Source organism: Pollicipes pollicipes, unplaced genomic scaffold (assembly GCF_011947565.3).
Source record: "Pollicipes pollicipes isolate AB1234 unplaced genomic scaffold, Ppol_2.1 Scaffold_4295;HRSCAF=5057_pilon_pilon_pilon, whole genome shotgun sequence".
NCBI lineage: Eukaryota > Metazoa > Arthropoda > Thecostraca > Pollicipedomorpha > Pollicipedidae > Pollicipes > Pollicipes pollicipes.
The window spans coordinates 2,753,302-2,778,186 of record NW_023596461.1 but is presented as its reverse complement, the minus strand read 5'-3'; the positions used below and the strand labels follow the sequence as shown (position 1 = coordinate 2,778,186).

General features: G+C 52.7%; 1 protein-coding gene across 2 annotated transcripts in view; it reads left to right on the top strand.

Moving 5' to 3' along the window:
• Nucleotides 1–24,885, top strand: part of vari (MAGUK p55 subfamily member vari) — a 62,319-nt gene that overhangs the window by 12,866 nt on the left and 24,568 nt on the right. For both annotated transcript variants that reach the window (XM_037218985.1, XM_037218984.1), the window contains exons 2-8: nucleotides 469–565; nucleotides 1,359–1,471; nucleotides 17,061–17,204; nucleotides 18,713–18,865; nucleotides 21,289–21,411; nucleotides 21,986–22,084; nucleotides 22,473–22,571. In XM_037218985.1, coding sequence (XP_037074880.1) covers nucleotides 484–565; nucleotides 1,359–1,471; nucleotides 17,061–17,204; nucleotides 18,713–18,865; nucleotides 21,289–21,411; nucleotides 21,986–22,084; nucleotides 22,473–22,571 — 813 coding nt within the window. In that variant the 5' untranslated portion in view covers nucleotides 469–483. The remainder of the gene's footprint in view (nucleotides 1–468; nucleotides 566–1,358; nucleotides 1,472–17,060; nucleotides 17,205–18,712; nucleotides 18,866–21,288; nucleotides 21,412–21,985; nucleotides 22,085–22,472; nucleotides 22,572–24,885) is intronic.

The following is a 24,885-nucleotide window of genomic DNA, read 5'->3' as shown; positions in this document are numbered from 1 at the left end:
TGCTATTTTTTTCTTGTCGATACGCCACCTTCATCATCAGACTATGCTCTGGGTTGACTTCTTCTCTACTACCCTTTTTAAACTGCTTTTCTGCACACAAATATGTGGGGATAATCTACGGCAATTCTCGCCAAGGTTAGTTAACATTAGCCGATGATGCTCCTTTCTATGATGAGGATGTTCCTTTTGATCCAAAGAGGACGACTTCAGATACCCTGTACACGTTCCCAGCGCTAGATCAGATGGCGTTCGGTCGGCATGCAGCTGACAGATTCCTTACCGATTGAATGGACATCCGGGTGTCGGTCCCAGCCCGCGGGTCGCCCAATTGCTGCCGTCATGTGCATCAGACTGCGGTCGCACATCCGGTAAATCGTCCGCCCGTGCCGTGGCCAGGCTGTCGCTGGGGACCAGCGGCGAGCCAGCCATCGGAGCCGCCAGTGAGCGATCGACGCCTCTCTTTCGCAGAACAGCGCCGAGAAAATGGTGCTCCTCTCCAACAACATGGCGTCTCAGTCGAGCGCCAAAGAGCGCCTGCACTGTCGACGGCGACACAAGGACAAGGGTGGGTGAAATAATGCTCTGTCCTGACAGCAGTGTTTGTCTTTGAAGCTTTTTCATGGATTGCTAGCTGGACTACTTTCGTGACATTTGGATTCTGTTTTATTCAACTCGCATTCCGAATGCGAGTGGTTTCGATATCCTGCACTTGTTCACTTAGTATGGTAGGTGAGTTGCCGTTTCAAGCCCTGAGGGGCCGCAGCATTCTTTGTCACTCGCGGCGAGGTCTTCTGCAATTTGTATGCATCTTGGCTTCCCTTAGCTTGCTTGCCCTACATACTCAATCCCGTCATCCATTCCAAAGACAAAATAAGGGTCTACGATGGACAGTGAGGAGAGCATGGCATTCCTACCATCTTACTTTCAGGAACCTGCTTCCATTATGCTGTCAGATAGCATAATGCATGCGTAGATACCTGTATCCTTCTTTCACTGTCATTCCCAGCCTTATGTAGATTGTGAAATGTAGATTATGTAGATAGTGAAGTGGAGGTGGAGGTGCAATTAAGACCGCCTGCTCTGGATATCAGATATCTTCTTCGCGGTTGCATTTGTTCGCGCGCTAAGCATGAGCTTCGAAGGCCCTTTGGCTGTGATTAGCGAATTTTCTTGGCGACTGACCAAAAATATGCATCTCGTACCCACTTATTTACGCGATTGATGATCATGGACAAACGTGCAGCCTTTTGTAACCCAACGAGCATGTCTCTTGATCCCGGGCGACCAGACGCCACGCCCGCTCCTGCGCCGCCCCTCAGGACTCCGGCGCGGCCCCTCACGACGCGCGCCCGTTCCAGAGCGGAGCTGCTGCGCGCCGCCGGTGGTGCCGGCGCTGGAGGGCAAGCGGGACGTCAAGTCGACCGACCTCATCTACCTGCAAGGTCTGATCGCCTCGCCCACCGAGGAGCAGGTGAGCGGCTCACCTGCTCGTGCACGGTGGTGGTTGGTGACGGCTGGCCGCCCGCCCGGAGGGTGGTGGTTGGGGGGGGGGGGGGGGGGGGACGCTGAGCCTCGGCAGCGCCCGACAGACAAGCAAACAGATGGAACGGACGTGTGTAGGCCAGCAAGCAGCTGTTTGGTGTCTCAGGACTGTGCTGATGGTTCGACTACGAGGGTGTACGGCGGTTTAGCAACGATGCGAATGACGCCATAAGCCTATCAACCTAGCGCTCGTAATTAAGGGTGTGGTTAAGACACTAATCCACCCTAGCTATAGATTTTAGCAAGCGGATTGGCCGTATATATAAACATTTGAGAGGGTGCATTTGCAACGTGAGACACGGTGCATTTTGCAGGAGGCTTAGATCATTGATTATGCCTGTCATTTTCTGAGATTGAGGAGACATTAGGTCAGACGTTATGGAATACATTAAACAATCAGCATGGCCAGACCTCGTCAAAGTTCAAATATTCGCTTGCAGTGGTAATCAAGGACGTGTCGGTGCGCTTCAATCGTCGTCTTTCGCCGGCGGATAAGCCGGACCTTATGAGATGCCTGGACCTACGGCTCCCCTGCAATAACTCAGGCTGCTCCCTTCCTTATACCCTCCCGTACTCGTATAATTTTCATCCCAATGCCCTCCTCCCCGCCATACACCCAGGATTTCGTCTAAATCGATGCCAAATCTGATCGAGGGCACCTGATAACTAAGGAGCTTCCTGTTTGTAGACCAAGACAAAGTTCTACTTCTAACCCTCGCCCTCATCCGCCGTTGTTTTTATTTTTCCCCAACCCGGGCTGATAGCGGTCGATGCCGTCCGCGACATTTCCAAACTAACAGAAATAGGGCTGAGAAAAAAAACACAGTGGTTTGATCTCGACAAGTTTACGTGATTGTTAGTACTAGTTTTTATGTTTTTAGATCAATAACTGACCTTGCTATGACAAGTCAAAGGAAATATTTTCCAGAAATCGCACTATTTCAGCTCTACAACAGCACACCTACGAGATCATACTTGTAGCCTAAACAGGCGTGTGTTAAATCCTGAATACAGTAGTGTATATTTGTATGCGTTTGAAGCATATCTTCATGTTATATGGCTCCAATAATGTAGGAATGTCGGCCCGCCTCAGACGCGTTGCACGGCATCGTGGTTGCCGCGCGCCGCCCGCGCCGGCAATACGTCATCATGCAGTGTTCCTCAAAACCGTCGCTGCTCCGAAACCAGAAAGATAAAAGCACGTTCGTGGTGTCCGAACACGTGGAGTAAAAAGCACATACGCTGCTTAAAATTTGCGCGCCATTGCCCAACATCTCTGAGACTTATGTTGAAAAAACCTTTGGGAGGGGGGGGGGGGGCGATGCATCGACCGTTGGCAGGTCGCGGTGGACCTTGCAAGGTTTAGGTACTTTTTCTGTAGATACTACTGTTCTGATGCCTCATAAGTCTATTTGGTTAGCTAAGTCTCGTTTAAGAACACCGTAAACGCCCTAAGTAGCGTATACAGTGGCACTATGGAGCCATGCTGTCCTCTGGGGGTGCGGGTGCCGTTCTCGAGGCTGCATGCTACGATTCGGTGGAAGACCCGGCACGTTTTGGCGCTACAGGGCGCGCATAGAGCGCCTAAAACCCAGAAAATAACTACCAAGCTAACTAATTGGGCTGTTCAATTAGCCAACGTGAGTCTTTCAAAAGTTCAAAAGGATACAAACCTAAAAGTAAAACCTTTCCAGTCACCGTCGATCACATTTCACACAGGGCCTCATGTCACCAAAGGGAATTCAGGCCTTGGGGTTTCTGGAGCCCGATGTCTTCTTGCGCACGCTGCCGCTCCCATACTGTTTTTGTTTAAGAAACAAAAGATGGTGAAAATGAGTGATGTGATCAAAAGACGGATTGTATGAAGATGAGGCGCTGCATGATATGAACATGAATGAAGTGATGCAAGCATAGTGTGAAGATGAAGTGAGCATGGTACGAATAACCTCAAAGAAACCTGGAATCGCTGTTGTCAACGCGGCGTGCTCTGAGCGGAAGTTCGGCCGCTGAGATACCGGAAATCTTGTCGGAGCTGAACGGAAGGGGAGAACTTGTCCGGGCTGGCGTAAGTGAGCTTGGGAAGAGCAAGGCTGCCCGCCACGATGCCATCATTTGTGAGCTTGGGAAGAGCAAGGCTGCCCGCCACGATGCCATCATTTGTGAGCTTGGGAAGAGCAAGGCTGCCCGCCACGATGCCATCATTTGTGAGCTTGCCAAACGGCCTTGTGGACTGCCTTGTTTAAAAAAAGCACTTCGCGAGGCTTCTCAGATGCAGGATTCTTGCAGTGTGGTTGGTGTGTTATCTCTCAGTGCATGTCCTCGCCACCCAAAAGCTAGCACGCCGTTCTCATCTGGCACCCGTAAAGCTGGGGTGCGTGCACACCCGCAGCTTGGACGACCCCGGCCTATAATATGTGCCCGAAATATGAGCTTTTTAATAAGCGCCTAGCGTCATTGACATTTGGCCACCGAATGGCGCTTAGCGGCGTTGGGTCTGACAGTTGTAAAAAATCGGAAGATCTCACACAGTGCGCACATCAGGATATTTAAGTTAGCGAAACGTTGTTATTAATTGAAGAATTTGGTACTTTCTGTATGTTTCGTCCAAACCATTTATTTGTCTGGCCATTAATGCTCGTCATCCTAATCTGCATGCATTTTTGTGCTTTATCTTAGCTGATCGTGAGTTTATTTTCATGCAATGTGATCACATCAAGTCATTTAAGCCAGTTAAAACATCCCCGAACCCTCATGCTTATAAATTTTGAAACCCAGGGTCCACATTTCGGCAGAACATCAAGTTCCCTCATCTTAAAGGGCATCGGATGGCATGGAGTCCTGGTGGCTTCACTTACAAGAGCTGGACTTTGTTCCTGAACGTTCTAGAGCCTCTCAGACAAAACAGTTTGGACGCCCCTGATGCCCCGAGCACCATCTCGGCAACCTTTGAACATTTGCGGGCACTGATGCAGTGTATGTTTCTCGGCATTGTACTCCTTTTGATGAGAGCCTTTGTCCAGTTTCTACTGAAGCAGGTGTATCAGCCGTTATTATGAGCCGTCTCGTCCTGAGGACAACATAACTCAGCCCGGTGGCCCTGGTAGCCGCCGCATTGATAGACCAATGTTAGATCCACCTGGGCGTCTGTTTGGATACCTTATGCCATTTGGGCCTTGAGCTGTATTCGAGGAAACGTTTTGGAGTTCTAATGTTTGTTGTGGTTTTCTGGGCGCTAATGGTTGCCTTGAATATTGATGTGAGCTCTTGATTTTGCATGCGATGTTATGACTCATCCACATCTTGCCGATACTCCTTTTTTTGCAATTTTGGGACCACTGACTGCCTCGAGACTTGTAAGAGGGGATTAGCTAAAACGCACGCATCGTATGGGATATCTTTCTTTTCTGGCTCTGTAAGTCTGTGAGCCCAGACAAAAAGACAGCTTTGCACCAGACGAAAAAAAATTCTCAACGCACAGTTTGAGCATAATGGTTCCCTGAATCGGAACCAGGGGCGGATCCCGGATTTCGTTAAAGGTGGAGGGAGGGAGGGGGGGGGGGCACGCAACATTGTGGGGTCTCCCAAGAATTAAGGACCCGTTCAAAAAATCCTCGCATTCTGGTCGTTAAGTTTCGGGGTTCTATGGGTGCTATTTTTTAAACGGGAACCCACATTACTGTGCAGAGCCATAGGAAATTAGGCATGCTACGTATGTACATTCGTGGACTTTATTCATTTTTATGGATCATGGTGAATACTGTCATTTTGAGGTTGCGCATTTTTTCCGTTTTTCAGAAAAGAATTATGGCATAGCAGACTAAAATTGGCTGCTAAATATCATTACAATCAAGCACGAACATGACTCCTACGTGATTTACGGTTATCCGGCTGATCGATGTCATTAGCGATGACTGATGACTAAGGCAGGGTTTTTGCTTTATTTGTTGTGAAGCGATGCAAGATATTCTGGTACTTGCCATGAATTAAATGCGTGATGCATACACATGATAGATGCGACAAATTCAATGACCTATGAAAATGACGCATCCTACGTTGGCGGCACGCAAAGTCATGTTCGACAACTACGCGTAAAAATTAAGCTTCGTTTAACGCATGGCATGGATTCCGAAATACACTTGTGACCCCCATGCGAACAACGACTGACACCCAATACTTCAAAGCGATACGAAGCCTGCCGACATTAGGAAGTTGCGTCGTACTTTCGTTGTGTACTGCATATCGGTACCAGGAAATGGCATACTGCATGCTGTTGGCGTGCTGCCTGGAGTCCAAACCAGCCTGTACTGGGTCCAGCGCCGCGCCGCCGGGGCCACGGGCCCTCAGACCCAGAATTCTCGGCCAGGCTGTCGCCGGGCCTCTGAGAAATGACGTCTATTTCGGTCCTAACGCTGCCGTGCCACGAACCGCCAGCGCGCCAAACGCACGTTTTTGCCCGGCGCTGATTCACAGCCGATCCCCCGGCTGTGCGGACGCTGCCATATCCGGCGCCGCGCGCTGCCAGATCGCGCCGTGCGCGCCCATGAATCGCCATCAGAGACGGAGCGGAGCGTACGCGAGAGGAAATGGGGCGCGGTCTCGCCCGCCTCGCCCTCGGAGCGAGCGTTCCGGAGCGGGGCTGGCGGCGGCGGCGGCCAAAGCGGCGCGCCGCGCCGCGATGGGTGTCGTTTGTCGCCGGGCCATCGTGACCTCGTCACCGCCGGCGCTCACGCTCGCCGCTGGCCGGGCGACCATTTGTTTTCACGGACAAAGGGTTTTTGCGGAGGGCGGCGGCAGAAATAGAACTCGGAACCTGCTGCTGGGCTAATATTATGCTCGCCAACGGACGAATCGAGCGCGAGGGAGCGGCCGAGTCGTTGCTAAGGACAAAAAAGAAGTGGTTTGTTTTGTTTGTTTCTTCTTTAATGTGTGTGTTGATATTGAGATCGCGCACCCTGTTTGTTTTCGTGCCGCGTCAAGCGGATGCTTGCTAGTGCCTACGTAGCCGTTTCAGTGAATGTTCCTTGTCGGTTCCACTTGTTGGCTGCTGTGAGAGGTATCTAGACAGTGACAGCTGGTTATGAGGTTACAAGGTTAGGAGTGCCCCTGAGGCAAATGGTATCAATGTTTTTTGTTCGTGCAAAAATGACAGAGTACATAACCTGCCGTCCATGCGATGTTTCTCGTATTGGGACCGCAGTGCAAAGCAAACTGACATTCAGGCAAATTTTTACGCCTGAGAAAAATTATCGGATAACTTACGCTTTATGGTAGCATATTGAATACTTGAAGTCCACTTCGCATGAAAGCGTTTTCAAATCAAACATCACTGTAGTAAACTCGCTTGCTTGCGAGCGCAGATTTGGTCGTGCGTATCTACCTCCAACACAATACCCACTGCAGAGAGACATTTTCCTCCATGTTTCTATGCACTCCCTCTGAGCCAGAAATCGCCGCCGTCCGCCGGGATTTGTGAAGAAGAGCTGTCACGTGTGTGGCACCAGGCAGAAGCCATACAGCGTCGCTGTGTACAGCCCCTGCCGGGACCGGCGCAAGAAGCTGCCACCCGTCGCTGCGGCGTCAGCATGGCTTCTCTTTAGGGGATTTGATGGGCTCAAAACCACCAAGAGCACTGCAGGAGGCCGTTTTTCTGAGGTCCTGCGATAGCAAAAGCGTGACGCAGGCGCCAAATGGGAGCTTTACTCAGCAATCAACCGGCTGATCAGGCATAGGCTGGTGCAGCCCTGAGGCAGGACTGTTGTCGACGGGAGGCAGGACTGCTGCCGTGGACGTCCGGTGGCGGCGCCCGACCCCGGCTGGTCCGGGCGCTGTCGACCTCCGCCAAACACCCGAGCACGGTAGGACAATGGTCGCGAAGGGGTGTTGGTGGATAAACCTTGCATGCTCAAGCCATAGGGAAGAAGGAACCTGCGAAAAGTTTATGGATTTTGCCACTGATCCCGATCAACCTAAAATTACGCGAATGGTGTGTAACGGAAGTGTACTTGAATACATAGGTTACGATGGTGCGCACAAGTACCTACAGGCCTGCTGGCAATAGATTATATTTGCAAGCTGTGGCAAGAAGATGTCCTACTCGCTGCCTGCACAGCTATAATCTTATAAACAGACTAATAAGCAGCTGTGACGAGTAGGCCGGTTGTGAGCCCACTGGAACCAGCCTTAGCACGCACCCCGTTGGCCGGTTGAATACGACGCGCTCGAATGGGTGAGGGGGGTGGGGGGGGGGGGGCGATCGAATTGACCTCAATTTGATCTAAAGATGTAAAAACCAAGAGGGCTAAAGGGTAAATTTACTGGGTACATAGGGATCTATCTGTACTCACTTGTGTTGACTTCTGAGATCACTAGGTCATGACATTTAGATTAAATCAGGTCAAACAAGGTCAAATTCTAGATCGATGTCCAACGTCCCTTAGATATTCTCATGCAGCCGGCTTCAAACTAGATAGCAACCACTTTAGATGCCAGATAACTTAGAATGCAAAATGGCCATAAGTGGTCCCGAAATTTCGATATATAAATATGTAAACAGTGCTAAGTACTACCTATGCTTCTTTAAACAAAAGGCTGCCCAAGTTCAGCTTAGGTCAATGGCCTCTCTGACAAAAGTCAAAACAAGAAATAAAGTCAATGTCAAAGCAAGAAATATTTTCGCGTCGTTGTGAGTCGGATTCGAAACGTGCGTCAACAGCTATCTCGTAAAGCAACTATATCGGTATATAAGCGGTTTGTTTTTACCTTGATTCTGATCTGCATACCTGGCCCAAGGTCAATGGGATTAGTCCTAATTACAACGTCAATTGTTTAACTACGTAAGTTCTTAAGTTCGTTTGGAAGAACATTATATTCATAGATAAGACAGCAGTAATAGCCTCATTTCTCGTAGAAACACGAGGAGGATAGAGATGTAGAAACATTGACATTTCGATAACATCTTTTTATCGAAACGAATTACAAAGACAAAATCAACATTAATTAATTTTGAATCGTTTAATCAATAAATTGTTTAATTGCCTAGGAAGCCATCTCAATGTGGGATGAATCGGTCTAACAATCCGTTGACGCATCCTATGGAACGATTCCCTAGGAATTGCCTTCTCTGACAGCCATGGCCTGACTTTGGTCTCCTGTAGGTTAGCAAACTTGCAATGTATGTTTATTTGTATGCTAAAAGGCTGGCTATTCAATTATCTACACCCATACCGACTGTGCTGGACTACACCGCACCGTTCGAAAGTTATTCTGGAAAAGCCCTTCGAAGCGGAGGTCAAATGGATTCTCCCATCTAAGCGCATATTAAAAGGGGTTCATTCCTTTCCTTCACGAGTAATCGGTGTTGCCGATGAATGTTACACATCAACACCATTTACCGGCAGCATTGCCCTGACAGCATATGAAGGATGACAGCTTGCATGCTTTGAAAGACACCAAATCATCAGGCTGGTAAAACAGAACAATATAGACTTCCGGTGCACAGCGGCATTTCGTCTGGAATACGTGACAGACAATGTTCGACGACTGACGTTAGGTCATAACCGAAGCCGGGCTCCACTGTCATCTTTGGTTGGCCGACCTTCTCATCTCGGTCGCTCAATGGTCAGGCAGCTCCTATTGAACAGTCACCCCGTACTACAGGATAAGGCTGGTCGGGTAGCTTGTCTGTCACCCCGTACTACAGGATATGGCTGGTCGGGTAGCTTGTCTGTCACCCCATACTACAGGATGAGGCTGGTCGGGTAGCTTGTCTGTCACCCCATACTACAAGATAAGGCTGGTCGGGTAGCTTGTCTGTCACCCCATACTACAGGATATGGCTGGTCGGGTAGCTTGTCTGTCACCCCATACTACAGGATAAGGCTGGTCGGGTAGCTTGTCTGTCACCCCATACTACAAGATAAAGCTGGTCGGGTAGCTTCTGTCGAACTGTCGCCTCATACTACAAGATAAGGCTGGTCGGGTAGCTTTTGTCGAACTGTCGCCTCATACTACAAGATAAGGCTGGTCGGGTAGCTTCTGTCAATCTGTCTCCCCATACCACAAGATAAGGTGCGGCACTTACCCACAGAAAACGTTTGACGAATCACTTGCAGCGCCTCCGATTTACGTTAAGAGGCTCGCTTCCCGCAGCGCCCGGCGTCTGTCCGTCTCCAGTCCAATCACGGCGGACGTCACAGCTCATCATACGCACTGTACGTGACAGGTCCACCACGCTCAGTATTGCGACAACGGTCGGAGCAGGCTTCTTTTACTCTGTCCGGCCCGCCGACAAAGCGGTTGAATGGGCGAAAGTAACAAATGTCTCGGGAGCGCCAGCGAATCCAGGGCGATGGTGAAGCGAGAACCAGCTACACGCCTTCTAGTGATACGAGTGCTGGCTCACGACGCTCATACTACTTTCCTCAGCATGTAACCGAAACTCAACCTTAAATATGCATGCGATGCATATTTAATACGGGCATGACGACATGGCGGGGTTGACGATAGGTCTTCTAGCAAAACATTGCACGTTGGCTTTCAAATTAAGGCAAGCTTTCTTCACAAACAGATTAAGCCAGACGTGAGGCGCCAGGAAATACATAACGCTCCACAGTATTCTTTCCTCAAGCCGTAAAAGTAAAGTGTTGTGCCGCGCGCCAGCAATACTAGCACCGTTAGACGGCGGAGAAGGAGAGGGTGGGGGATGGGAACCGCCCGGGGCGCTACAATCATCAGTCAAAGCTGCAGGCTTCTGTCGCAACGCCCGCACTTTTATGGAAAAGCAGGTCGGGGTGGCTGGCGAGTGAGTGAAACGTTATTTTCGTCGGGATGTCACGTTCTGCGGGTGGCCAAGTGCCAAGCTGGAAGTCTGCCGCTCGTGGCACAATGGTTGCCGGTGATTCGAAGATGGCTAGCTGAAGGTTAGGCAGTGTAATAAGGCAACTGGTAAAATCATTGCATGAAAAATGATTGGCTTCTCACCAGTGCATGTGACTGTCCGGTAGTAAGCGCCACCTCTTTCGGTAAAAACCAGGTCTGTGAAAACCAGGTCCGTGTGCATGTATGTGGCATGTGTGGAAGTTTCCCTCCTCTGGTGCCAGAGCTCATGAAAACTCGTCGGATATCGCTCGACATATCTCTCCCTGGTCCCCGTTCGGTCCCCGTTCTGGGAATGGAGACGGGTCTGTATAAAGGGCGGAGGAGCAAATGGGCAGAGCGTCTATCACTGCGAGGGCGGTGAAAAAGCAAACATTTTCCTCTTCGGACTAGGCTCTCCGGGAAGTGACCACGCTTTAACACAGTGGTGCCATTCAACATTTCGTGCCGGATCCGCTCTTTGCCGGCCCGCTCGCCTTCCTGGAATCGCTGGCGACGTGAGGCGGATTGGAGTTGGACAAACTGAGTATCCGGCTATATTAAAAGTTCCGTGCAGTAAGAATGAAGCACGATATTTCCTTAAGATTGACTTGCTTGCTAAAACACGTACTTAAAGTGCGTGATAAGCCCGAGTGCTATTGAAACCAGCGTGCACGATGTTTTGCTCGATGTAGTGGGCATGCGTTCAGTCATGGTAGATAACAAACTGGCTCTAACCCGTCGCAGCTGAGAGTGGTCCGCTGACACACCGACCCAACCTGTGTCGGCTGATGATGTAGATTGCCAAGCCGGGACCGCTGCAACGGAGCCCCACCGCCCACCGTGTCCGTCTCCACGGTAGGACAGCCTGCCCCGTCTGCTATCAGCTGGCCACCATATGTAGAGGTCTTTGTCGAACCGATTGGTATCAACAACGCCATCACATAAAGAGGCTCTATATTCTACAGCACAGCGGTATCGACACAGCCCTCACAGGCACATCATGCTGCCTTTACTGAGCTCTTCTCAAACAGAGCTTTCCTCTGGCTGGGCTGAGTGACGTCATTTGGTCTCTCGCGTCTCTGGGTGGGCTCTAACGTCCCTTGAGTCTCGTGACATCATCTCTGAAGACTTCGGTATACTTGACGGGTCCCAGCGTCTCGTCAATGACAACGCGGTCTCCGATCGTCATGTTTCGCCTTGTCATTGTCACGGATGCTACCTTACGCTGGCAGTGTCTCACCAAAATCGAGCAGTCGGCGTGCTTGTTAGAGGGGCTGAACGCACCGAAAAATTCGCTTTGGGTTAAATGCTTAGAGGCTGCTGCAAAATCTCTCGTTTTATCGTTTTTGCGAAGAATATTATCTTTTGGATTAAATGATTCTGCATCGTCTTAACCATAGTATGATACTATAGGAGGGGGTAGGGGGTAAGCGGCTTGGGTACGTCCCCCATAGCAGCGGTTAAGCCTACAGCGTTTCGATCAGAGACGAAGGGTATAGACGTCAAGCCTCTCTTTTCTTCGGCATCCTCACCTGTTCAAAAATACGTTGTTTTATCAGAACTGTCTGTCAGGTCGAAAAAAACAATAAGGTAACTTATTTCGGTGATCCGACTCCTTCAGCACCTTGTTCCCGTCTTTAGTGCCGATGGCTACAGAGACGAGTTTTCGAATCCTCGCTGTGTGGTGCGTGGATCCCAGCGTACGCCACGCTTCGGATATCCCTGCGCGGACGCTTGGATACCCGAGGTGGGCACCCTCCCGCGGGGCCCTGGACCCCTGCGGGTTTTGACAACAGCTGAGTTCCGGGGCTGGAGTGGCGCCTACAAGCGCGCCTAACGGCGCGCCCCAGTGTCCGTCATGGAAGACTTCGTAATTTTCGCCGGAGACAGAACATGGAGAACCGGCTGAGCGCAAGCCTCACTCCGCTCCAGGGGTCCCGCCGAGCGCGAGCCTGACTCCGCTTCTGGAGCCCTGCCGAGCGCGAGCCTGACTCCGCTTCTGGAGCCCCGCCGAGCGCGAGCCTGACGCCGCTCCTGGAGCCCCGCCGAGAGCGACCCTGACTCCGTTTCTGGAGCCCCGCCGAGCGCGAGCCTGACTCCGCTTCTGGAGCCCCGCCGAGAGCGAGCCTGACTCCGCCTCTGGAGCCCCGCCGAGCGCGAGCCTGACGCTGCTCCTGGAGCCCTGCCGAGTGTCATCCTGACGCCGCTCCTGGAGCCCTGCCGAGTGTGATCCTGACGCCGCTCCTGGAGCCCTGCCGAACGCGAGCCTGACGCCGCTCCTGGAGCCTAGCCGAGCGCGAGCCTGACGCCGACTCTGGAGCCCAGTCAAGCGCGAGCCTGACGCCGCTCCTGGAGCCCTGCCGAGTGCGAGCCTGACGCCGCCTCTGGAGCCCTGCCGAACGCGAGCCCGACTCCGGATCGCGCCAACGGAACGCCGGATATGCGCGGGCGCCCGATTATGACCCCGACAGGGCGAGAAGCAACAAAGCCCTGTTATGAGAGGTTTAAAGAGCATGATAAATGCATGCTCATGCGGGCGCTGTTGGCAACTGGCATTCATCTGCAAGTGCAGAGGGAGGCACCGCGATCGCCTTGACGATCGGCCGAAGATCGGCGCCGGTCGGGTGGTGAGGCGGTGGCACTGGTGGGAGGGGCACAGCTCGGTCCGTGTGGTGACCATCGCCGGCGGCGCCGGTTGGGCGGTGGGGCGGCGGCGCCGGTGGGAGGGGCACGGCTCGGTCCGTGCGGTGACCGCCGCGGGGGCGCCAACCGACCTAATGGACATCGATTGACCCTGTGAATGCAGACAAACTGGGCCTGCTTTATTCGGTGCCAGCGGGCGCCGACCACGGCAGGGACCGACGCCCTGCTCTGAGCGGTCGGTGCCGCGTTATGTAACTCACCTGCGGTCGCGGCGGAGGTGCTTAGCTGAACTTAGTCTTCCCCAGTGTGGGCGGTTGTACCGTCTTTCGTGACGTGCGGAAGGTTTTGATGAGCGCGACTCCCTCTGCCGATATCATGCACTGCGCTGGAGAAAAAACGAGACAGTAACGTCGTGCATGACCTGCGAGCTTTGACCTAGGTTATTTAAAGGTACGTATGCCTGACGGTTGACAAGCCGGAGAATGCCAGTAGAGTGTTACATCTTTAACGACGCTGCGTACTACACGGCTTTCCGGATGTCTGCGAAGCCGAGCTAGTTCAGGCGAAAACATGTTAACTCTTGATTTCAGCAAGTAGGTAGGACGGAAAGAACATTGGAGGTTAGCTCATGATCTACCATGACTGCAACTTTGGTTGACCTTGCCTTTCCAATTTGTATGCAGTATAAGATGACATTACTGCATTGTTTTAAGTTTCGCTTACAATGGCTTAGAGCATTTTCAAGATCAGACCCGCAGTGACCTTTGATGACGCTTGCGTCAGGATTGGTGCGTGGTGATCATTTTTATTTCGTGACATGAAGGTCTTGTGGGCTAATTTGACAATCAACTTCGGAAGTGGACCTGATGTGACATCAAATTTAAAGGAATTGGAAATCATCACAGGCATCACTGCATCTCATGGTTTGTAATACATACCTACAGAAACACCTTCAGAACCGCCAGACAACATATGCATGATGTATGTCCTTCTCCAAGAACACATCCCAAAGGATCGATTTTCCGTATTTTGCCTTGGGAACCTTAGGTTCAACTCGCAGTGAGCTGACATATCAAAGCACTTACATTTCAAGCAGGGGCGCAGTCAGGATTGTTTTAGTGAGGGGGGAGGGAGCAATGGCGTGGTGGTGAGAGCGCATCAAGTTATTTTTAACTCTCTGTCAAGAGCCCTGTGTGGTGAGCGCGAAACAAATTCCGGTCCTGGAAAATGTGTGGGGGAGGGGATTCGACGACATATAGTAGCCTATCATTATGAATCAGGGCCTGATTTGGCCCAAATGGCGGCTGGGTGCACCACTGGTGCCAGTGCCGCCAGCAGGATTCCGCCCAGGAGGGCACCAAATTGGCTCCTGGTGCCATATCAGCCAGGGGGCCATCTTCACTACTAAAGGGACCCTGTTTTTTATTCAGAATAACTTGTTAAGCTTGGAACTCTATTTTGATTCCTCGGTGGCCCGTTTATGGATCTGCTTTCATAGCCTTGCGAGCCAAAAAAGGACTGGGCCGTCGACACCGGGGGCCCCGTCACCTCCAGAGGTTGGCCATGGTCTCAAAAAGTTCCTCCTGAATACACTACTGCCTGATACAAGTGTTAGCAGGCAGAGCGGCACCGTACCACCCCAGTAAAGTACAAAGATGGCTGGATCCAATGCGATATCACATCCACACTTTACACTAACTTTAAGTCTATGGATATAACTTCATATGGTAGGATTTGGCAGCTCAGGCATTTGAGCCATAGCCCCGGGGCAAATATCCAAAGTTTACGAAACTGGGCGTGTTGGGCGGTTGTCGTGTTGGGGGTGCTTTGATCGTAGTTACTCATTGTATTGGTGCGCTGTTACCCCGCATTTTGGGTGAGATGATAGCTTATAGCTGTGATGCATGCATTGTTACGCCACGTTATGTCTGCCAGTCTGCATGTCAAGTGGATAAGTGTGGTTATGTTTGGTGTCAACTGCGCTACGTTTGTGTGTGCATCATGTTTGGAAAACAGATGCCTTATGCGACGGGTGCCTCATGACACTGATGCCTTATGGAACAAGTGCCTTGTTTGTGATGCTTTGGGTAATCCTTCTTACCCACAAAACATGATTTACCAACATTTACTTGGGATATGGGCATTTTCTGTGATCTTCAGTACCTCAAGTTTGGTTTTGGGCTCTTGTATGGTGACAAAAATGGTTAAATTGTGGCTTGAAATGAGGATGAAATATCCCAACTGAATTTGCATTAAGACATTCCTTAGCGGTAGGTGACAGTAAATACTATGCTATCTGATCCCGGTGATTGTTCAAGGCATTTAAATATTGTCAGTTCTAATTCTGAAAGCTCAAGCTTCTTATGTAAGTGGTTGCTTCCAAGTGCATACTTGCCCATACTGTACTTTTTGAAGCTATGGAGCAACCAGAAAGTTCTTTTACCTTGGCAGTTTTAATTTTTAAGGAGATGTGAGGCTGTAGGGCAAGGTTTTTTAATTAGAGTTATTTTAGCCTTAATTCTGATAGAAACCAAGGCTTAAAATGTTTTGCACCTTTTGCATTACTTCCCAGAGCATGCATAACTTTATGATTGAAATGTTATGCAAGCCACTATAATGCAAGTAGAAACATCTGGCACATTGTAGGTAGTGCAGCTATCTACCAGCCAAGGTAGATATCTAAATAGTATCTTTTGCCCTTAATGGAAGCATGCTGGGGCAAGGTGATACCCACCAAGTCTTCTACTGGCCTAGATGTAATGAGTTGGGACCAGGGATGGAATTTCCTATTCAGTTAGATGTGACTAGCCCCTCCCCTGACTTTGAGAAGAAATTTGCACAACCATGGGAAAAACACATTGTTTTTTGTCTTTGATATGGGGTTAACTAATTTCTCTGCTCAGCCCCCTCCCCAAACCTATGAACAAAACTACAAAACAGACAAAACCTCTACAATGTCAGAATACTACTCCTGCATGATTGTGGCCCCTGGCTGGATGAATGCCACTGTTAGTCAATAAATGCAGTGGCAGTAGAGGTTATTTTCTCCTCATAGTGCAAACCTGCCCTCTATGGTTGGCATCTGCTACATCTGTATATTAACAATGGATTCTGATATGATGCCATTCATTGTGGGTGACAGCCAAATCTGCATGTAGACTTTATCTATGCTATCAACCAATCCCACCATTACTGCCTAGCACAGTTCCCCCATGGCTTTTGTGCTTCTGATAAACCTTGGAAACTAATAATGCTATTGAAATGGCACACAGAGAGGAAACATCAAAATCATAAAATGTTTCAAAACATGTCAGCAGCATCAAAACACTTTGGCAAATAAGCAGAAGGGAGGTTTCATCTTGCTTCTTTTAATTATCAGGTACCTCAACATTGCATTAAATGTGGTATGTCTACACCAATGCCAGTAAGGTCTTGCAAAACACAGTTGTCAAATTTAGTTATATCAAGCCGTCCACACCCATGACCTGTACCTGTTTGAATTTTGTGTGCTAGCTATGCTATTGCAGGAGTGCAGCATCATTGCATGTATCTGCATTCAGAATAGATGTGTGAATTTATGTGAATGTATCTGCACTAAGGGGAGTGAGTTATGCTGGCCATTTCAAGGTGCATTGTGAAATGCTAAGTTGTCTTATAGCCACTATGATGGAAAGTGGTGGAAAACAGCACGATATCTACCATGCCTGCCGCAAACCACCAACCAAAATACCTCCCTAGTAGAGATAAATTGTTCTTGATTCCCCAGCCAGTGTCACTTTATAACTAGCAAAGTATACATTGCTTTTCAACTCAGTAGATACAGTGTGGACTGCACTTGTACCATTTGCATTAATTTAGAGTAGGTTCCAGGAGCCTCACAGCCACCATGCAGAGGTTTATCAATCTGTAGAGGGTCTTCTCCCTGCCACCAGTGCTGGCTGCACCGTTTCAGCCGCCCGAGCCGGAGTAGCGAGTCCGCCCGCTGCCTCTGCTCTGACGCTGACTCTGCACCGTTCCAGCTGCCCGAGCCCGAGGAGGGAGTCGACCCGCTGCCTATCTGCTCTTCCGCTTTGCCGATCGCCTTGGAGATCTCGCGACGTCTTCGGCCGCACCACAAGGATGCGCGCGTGCTGATCAACATACTCACCGCCTCCAAATTCCTGGTGAGGGACGGGACCGCAGGGGGACGGGCTGTTGGACGGCTATTCGCTGATTTCGAACTGGGTTTGGTTGCGCTTTGCATCGCGTCGAGGTTGCAGACGTGCGCAGCTGCTGGAGAGCAGCTATAAATGGTTTTTCGAAGGTTCGTTGCGTTCGAATCGAAATCTGACACGCCAATTTCACGGAACCAGTTTCACTGGGACCATTTGAGGCTCGCCGACCTTTGAGCTGCCGGTGGCCGTTTCCAATGTCCTAATACCGCGTGTGGGCAGCTACTCTGCCATCCACTGGAATCACCAGCTCTGTCTGGAATCCGACCCGCTCCGAAACGGCGCCGGCTCGCTGAGTCCGCCGCCGCGGCCGGGCCATAACTCGGACAGGATAACCGCGCCGGCCGCTCGCGCGCCGCCACCAATCCGCGCTGTCGCGAGCGGCGGTGATACCAATCACTGGCGCGCCATTGGCGGCGCCTGAGCGGCCGTTCGGCACGCGGCGAGCCCGCTGTCGCCCTCGCCGAACCCCTGGCCGGCCGCGCGCTGATCGGCCGACGTCGCTTAATTCGCCGCACGTTCGCGTGTCACCTCGCTGGGAGGCTTTACGGGCCGCCGTTTCAGTGGCACGATCGGAGGTTGTGTGCCGGTCGGCTTGACGGTGGCTGCGGCAGCGGTGGGTGTCGCAGTGTTGGGTGCGGGTCGGGAGGGGTCGCCGGGCAGGAGCTGCGCGCCGTCGGCCGCCTCGGTCACTGGCCGGTGCTGGGACCGGGTGTGTGTCCAGGCACGTGCCGAGCTCATTTATCACGTACCTCCGGACGGAAACTCCGCGTGCACCGCCACCGCGCCGCGTTGTTTGCGAACAAAGCCGCATTGTGGCCGACTGCCCGTGTGCCGAGCTGGGCCACAGCCGACCGCCGAGGAACGGTGAGCTGTAGCCGCCGGTCGGTGGCGTGTCACGTGATGCGCGCGTACCTGGCGCGTCTCGCACTGCTCGGTCCTCGTGCTGCTCTGATTGCTGCGTCGGACGATGTCAAATGTGACTTCGTCTGATGTGTATGTGAAGCGTGTAAGGACTTTCAGGGCGCGAAGTCTTGTTCGGTTCTCTGTGATGATTCGTTATTTCGATGTGCGTGTGGAGGGGCGGAAGGGAACACTGGTTCTATTTTTTGATTCAGCACGTGCCTAACGCAGACCAGGGATCTCCCGGTTAGTGGGCGGGGGGAGGGGTGGGGGGGGGGGGGGAGGGGGGCAGGACACCGAGGTATTTAATGGTGCTGCTTTCCGTAATCACCCGTAGGGAAATGCTAGATTTCCTTACGTTGGAGTGGCTGGGGAGTGCATGCCCTACCGTCTCATTCCTGCTGAGGTGGAGCTTGCGGGCGACGCATGCGGTGCTGCTGCGGATGGAGTTTGTGCGACCTCGGCGACGTCACCGCCTCTCGATCTCTGGCTGTAGAGCGGCGCCCCCAGCGGCGCGAGGCTGGCTGACGGCTCAGTGGCGCTGCTCCCGCTGGCAGGGTCTGCTCGACGCGCACGACCGGATCGCCAAGGAGACGGTGCCGCCGACAGAGCGCAGCGCGCCGCCGCCGCCCATGCCGCCCACGCGGCCCACAGAGAACATGGAGGCCATCCGCATGGTGGGACTGACCAAGAACCCGAACGAGCCGCTGGTGAGTCGCGGTGGCGGCCTGTGGCCGACCGGGCGGCGCGCGCCAGACCTGGCGCCGTCGCCGCCGCGTGGCGCCCGGTGATGACTCGTGTGTACGCGGCCGGCGGCCGGCGGTGGGCTGGGGAGGCACGACCGCTATCCTATCCGCCTATCGTGCCGGTGGCCCGCTGCGGAGCGGGCGGTATGTCAGCGGGGGGAGGGGTCTGGTCGCCGGAGTGGCGGCTCGACGCTGCTGTAGACGCACCGAGGCCTGGCTGTCGGCGGGCCGCTGGCATGAAACCACGGGCGGCGCGTCATCTCGTGCGGTATTGCCGCCGTCGTCTGCCAACGTGCATCTGTTCCGTGCCCGGTTTTGTGGGGCGCTTCGTCGCCGAATTTACCGTGATGCACGCTCAAACTACCCTCTCCGCTCTTGGATAACCTACCAGCTCTCCGCGTTTTACTGTGTCGATCTTGCTGATGGGACATGATGCCGGTGTTTGTTTCGATTTATGCTGTGTTTAGAGGCACCATTCAGCCAAAATGGTGTCCCGGCTCTGCTCTGGAAAGCTTGCCGGGCTTTCTCTGGTGACTGCTGTTGCTAGCCGCGGGGCTCAGCTAACAACGTCGGGGATCGGGTAGCTTCCTCAGAAGTTTTGGTATTACGTCACAGCGGGCATTCAGCGAGCTAAAATTCTTCACATCCATGTGGTGACGCCACGTCTTTTTCATGGACACTTCATGGCTGAATGTTCTCTTCATGGACGTGGCGACACAACATGTGTGGTGGATTGACTTCGAGCTAGTGAAAGGCTGCATATCCGTATTCACTTGGGAGTGTTTTGCCGTTTGTCTTGAGCTCCTCGTCTCCAGTCGACCCCGTTTGCGTTATTCCTGCGATGATTCTGAGTGTTTCTCCGTGTAAACCAGTGACAGTCTCCCTCGTATGACCGACCATGACGTCAATCAGGCTGGCGGGGACCGACTGGAAGGAGCGTGGTATGTTGGCCCAATACACGTCCATGGCCCCAGCCTCTCTCCGACTGTTTGCGGCCAATTGGCTGTTCCCCGAGTAAACATTCCTTTGGGGTTATCCGCACACAAAGGGGGCCACTTCGCCAAACGCCCAAGAAGAGAGTCATTTTTCCAGCGTCTCCGCAAACGATGATGTCAACAGGGCGCGACCTTTAGCCGGGGTGATTGTCGCGACTGAGAGGACGGGGACGCCTTCCCCCCCCCCCCCCCCCCCCCCCCCCAGCCGCCCGCGGCGGGCTGGCATTCCCGCCGGTTTCCACTCGGGTGCCGGTTCCGACTGGCAGCAGACAAATGGAGGAAAGTCGGCTCGTTCCCCGGATAAGCGGAGCGGAACGGCCGCGGAAAGCGCGCCGGTTTCCGTGCGGGACGAGACCCAGGTCGCTTTCAGATAATATCTGGTTCGCGGTCGCGGCTCTGTCCTGGGTCTGCTCTCTGGACGCGCCAGACAGGGCCGCCGCCCTGGTGGTGGTGTCGCCACCCCGTGCTGTTTCTGCGGGCACTGCGCTCCGCTCGGGCCGCGGCGTGAAGCGGTCCGGTGTGGGAGCCTCTCCCGGCCGCGCTGTGGAGCTGGCTATGCTGATGACGTCCCGAGATCGCTCGGTCTCCGCCACCATGGGTGACGCGTGCTCTTGTAGTGTCGTGTATCACCACCAGGGACCCTTTGTCTCAGACGAGCATCGGCGGCCCGTGCTGCGTGGGTGCGGACTTCCTTTCGCATGTTGTTGCTGGGTGTCGTTCTGATGTAGTCGTGTGCATTTGGTGTCTTTGGTATGCCGTGCCACGCGGGTACAGAGCGCTTGTTGGTACGCTGATTATGGCAGGCTATCCTGGCTTTATTGTCTGTTTCGCCGACGCCGGAAACTTGGCCGGGCGAGTGCCGTGACTCTGCCATTTCGTTATTAAGTGGCATCCAGTCCTAACGTATCTGGCGAACTGCGGATAAGCTAATTATATCGGTCCCATGCGAGGTTTCAGGAAATTTCCCTTCATAAATCATCGGAAAGCGGAAAAGCCCCAATCTCGTGTCTAAGAAAAGTTTCGGCGACGGCGGTCGGCTGACATTTCTCGCTCCAGTTTCCTGCGGTCTCTCTTCCCGAATTCTGCCTGATATCGACGGACGCCTGGGAGCCGACGCCCGTTGACGTCACTGGCGCCTCGTGACCATCGTGCTGTGACGTCACACCTCATGGGAGTTGACCAGTGACGTCATGCATCCAGCGCCAAACAGTGGCCAATGGGATACTTGTATGGGATACTTGGGCCTGTGACCAATGGGATACTTGGGCCTGTGGCGTAGCGGCCGACGCGGAACGCCGTGAGCATGTGGACTGCTATGAACATGTGACGCCACATATCTGACGACCAGGTGCCGCGTGTGACGTCACTGACGCGTCCCGCGACCGCCTGCAGGGTCTGACCGTCAAGCAGGAGGGCGACGAGCTGGTGGTGTCCCGCATCCTGGCCGGCGGCTTCATCGACAAGCAGGGTCTGCTCCATGTCGGTGACGTCATCACAGAGGTCAACGGCCGAAAGGTCGGTGATCCCGTCTTCGCACTCGTCAACGACCGATGACGCGCTTGTTAAGATGCAGCCATGCCCCCAGTCTCGAGCCACGTGGGGCGTGCGTTGAACGATTGAGCCTTATTTCGCCCGCTTCTAGTGCTCGTTGCCGCACTCAATCCAGTACACGGAACCGCGCCCCCGCCCTGGTCCTGTTTCGATGCGTGCGTCCCCTCGGGGTGACGTTACGTGGCGCTTGGTCCCGTCCCCGACGCGGACGTGTCCCCCCTCCCCCCATAAAATCCAGCGTGGCGCAATGATAGGGGTTGTACGGCATAAGCCCGTGCGTCGTGTTCGTCTGCTGTCGGCCGCCGCGTGTGTATCTGATGCCGCGTGTTGTCATCTCCAGTGACTGACCGCCCGGTCGTGGCGGCACTCCGCCAAGCGCGGTCATATTTCGCCGCTCCCTGTCGGGCGGTTTTCTGACCTCTGTCAGTCCCGCGCCTCCCCCCCCCCCCCCCGTCGTCACGTGTTCGTCCCGTGTAGTGACGCGGCCGACCGGCCGCGGTCGAGGGCTTGGCGCTGAGCCGGCGGTCCGTGCCGGCAGGCGTACACGCCGGAGGAGCTGCAGCAGGCGATCGGCGCCTCCAACAGCGTCACGCTCAAGGTTGTGCCGGGCGCGCCGCTCAAGCCCAGCGTGCCGCAGGTGAGCGGTGCCGCGACGCGAGCCCGACGCCGACGGGCACGTGGTCGGACAGGCGCCGCTGGTGGGGATCCCCGAGCCCGGTGCCGACGGGCCCGCGGCCGGACAGGTGCCCGCCGGCGGGCCTCCCCGAGCTGGGCGGGGAGCGCTGCAGCGTCCGGCCGAGCCTGCTAGCTCCGCATGCCGTGCTCCGGTGCTCCGGCGGCTCCGGTGCTCAGCTCCGGTGTTCCCGCAGCGCGGTGTTGCTCGAGGCGGCCGTTTGATCCTGCAGTCGCACCGCGCAGGAGAGGCGCACATGAACCGCAGCAGACAGCGGACGCGGGGTACGACAGGCCGGCAGCCTGGCGAGGATGACGGAGCTCCGCTGACGGCGCGGGCGCGTGTGTTTCAGTGTTACGTGCGCGCCATGTTTGCGTACAACCCGATGGAGGACAAGCTGTTGCCCTGCCCGGAGGTTGGACTCAGCTTCGAGTACGGCGACATCCTCAAGGTAATGTCGCACAGGAACCTGAGAGCAGGCAGCGTGGCGTCCGACTGCGTCGAGAGCTGGGTTCGATCCCAGCCGCAGATGAATTTCACTGGCATTGTCGTCCTGCAGGAATGTAAAGACCGTGCAATTATGTCAAGCAAGGCCATGTTGCACGTCCCTCGAGCAAGGCGTCCGGCGCGGAACACGGTGGATGCGACGCAATTACCACGGATGCTGTACTTTTGCAGACCAACCGCACTCCTTACTGGCTGTATATCACGTAGGCCTTTGGAAAGCCAAGCCCACGTGACTTGTAATAACTGCACCCAGCTGATTTGGTGTTGATTTGTTTTTATATGACCGTGTGCCAGGGTGGGAATTTAGTTGTTTTTTTTTGCTGGTGGCGGAGTACAATTTTTTGTGGTCGGAGTACAAACTTGCCTGCAAGCAAAGGTCTGTCTAATGTGGAATGAGTGTCTGCACAACGGGCCTTGCTTGGAGTACATCACATACTGCCTTTAATGGGTCAACATTTTCCCAACGTTTTTCTGGCAAAAATTAGTGTCAGCATGCAATTTTGCATTTCATTGGAACAGAGCACTTCTTGTGAGTGAGGGTGCCACACTGATCCCATCCATATCCCTGTAGTGCTACTAGCTCATCTATACATGCAAAGATCGAGTAGTGGTACATGTTAATAAGAAATATACAGTTAGAGAGGTTAACAACAAAACTTTATACATATACATCCATAGGTGGATCATACAAAGCTCAGTTACTTATCATTACCTATCTACATGCAAACTTACACAATATCAAAATGATAAATCAGGTGCATCCTCTGCTTACTGACAAACTGAATTGCAGACAACCACTGTGCATCACACCCCAGTTTTTTAATGAGTCTTAGGCAGCTGCAACTGACTATGAAAGCCTTATGTATGTGACATCACTGACATGTTGTCCTTTTGGCCTTTACATAATTGATATAAACATACCAAAAGTGTTCCTCTTCCTGTCCTTCTCTTTCTGCTCGTCTGCTCTTTCAGTTCTTCAGCTTCTCTTTCTGTCACTCTTCTCCTTCCACTCCTCTTCCACTTCTGCTCCTCCTCTCTTCCTGCACCTCCTGTTATCCCTCTCCTCTTCTCCAAGTTCCCTATGATCCTATGTAGGGACAATTTTAATAGTGTCACTGCAATACCTTGTGCCTGACAGCAAGGAACATGGCAGCATTGCCATCTGTCAGGTTATGGCAATTATAACCACAGGCAGAAAAGAGGCCAGCCTCATATTTGATCCCACATGGGAAACCCAAGCCTAGCATTTATGTTGTATATAGATACCTTAGTACCTACGTACCTACCCACCATGCTGTAGGTAGAGCAGGTTATACCAAGGTGATTCTGTACCAGCCTGCAGCGGTAAACATTTATAGATCAGTCCCCGGTATTTATTTACATTTTTTGGGATGACTTAATAGCGGCCCAAAGCTAAATCCCAAGTAACTTCAGAAGTGTGGATGCATGCTGTGTGAAAATTGACGACAACCAATTCCACTTTGCCTCACTGAATACCTCAAACTCGCAACTACGACGCACATAATCCCAAGCAGCTTCACTCACCCTCCGCCCTCCTCGCTCCCACCACATCAAGACAAACAACCAAACCATGCACAGGAGTTCTGGCGCATTCACAGACATTGTGATGGCATTCTAGCGCTCGTCAATGGGGCAACCAAGTACAAGTACCACGGGTCGGTCCTGAAATGACAGGCTGTGATGAATAGTCTAAGAAAAGCCATTTATGCAGTTGCACCAACACAAATTGTTAAGTTTGTGGTAGAAAAATCATAGAGCTTTACAGTCATGCATTTAAAGTTGCTATTTTCCACCTACAAATATATCTTATCTTCTGGTGGCGCAAGACAACGCCGAGATAATGCAGTACCTGTACTATAAATCTATAGATATTTCTCATTCTAAGGCATATCATGACATTTCAACACCCTCTGAGGAAGGCCCGTATCTGGGCGATACCAAAACACGTAAATTTGTCGATTAAATTTGGCCAACTTTGCTAAAAACTTGCTGTTCTCCGGCTTGTATTCCGGCTTGTTTTCCCCGGGTCTCCCCATAGGCCCCATTGTGAAAAGGGCAACCAAGTACTGCGACTTTTTCCCACTGGGTTATGGACCATCTCTATCTTACAAGTATAGGTACTGGTTGAGCCTGGAGACATGATACCGTTGTTCAATAAGTAAGATATCCTCGAATCTTCAAAGACCGGCATTTACCGATTCCTGAAAAAGTGGTTGACGTACTATCATTTATACAAT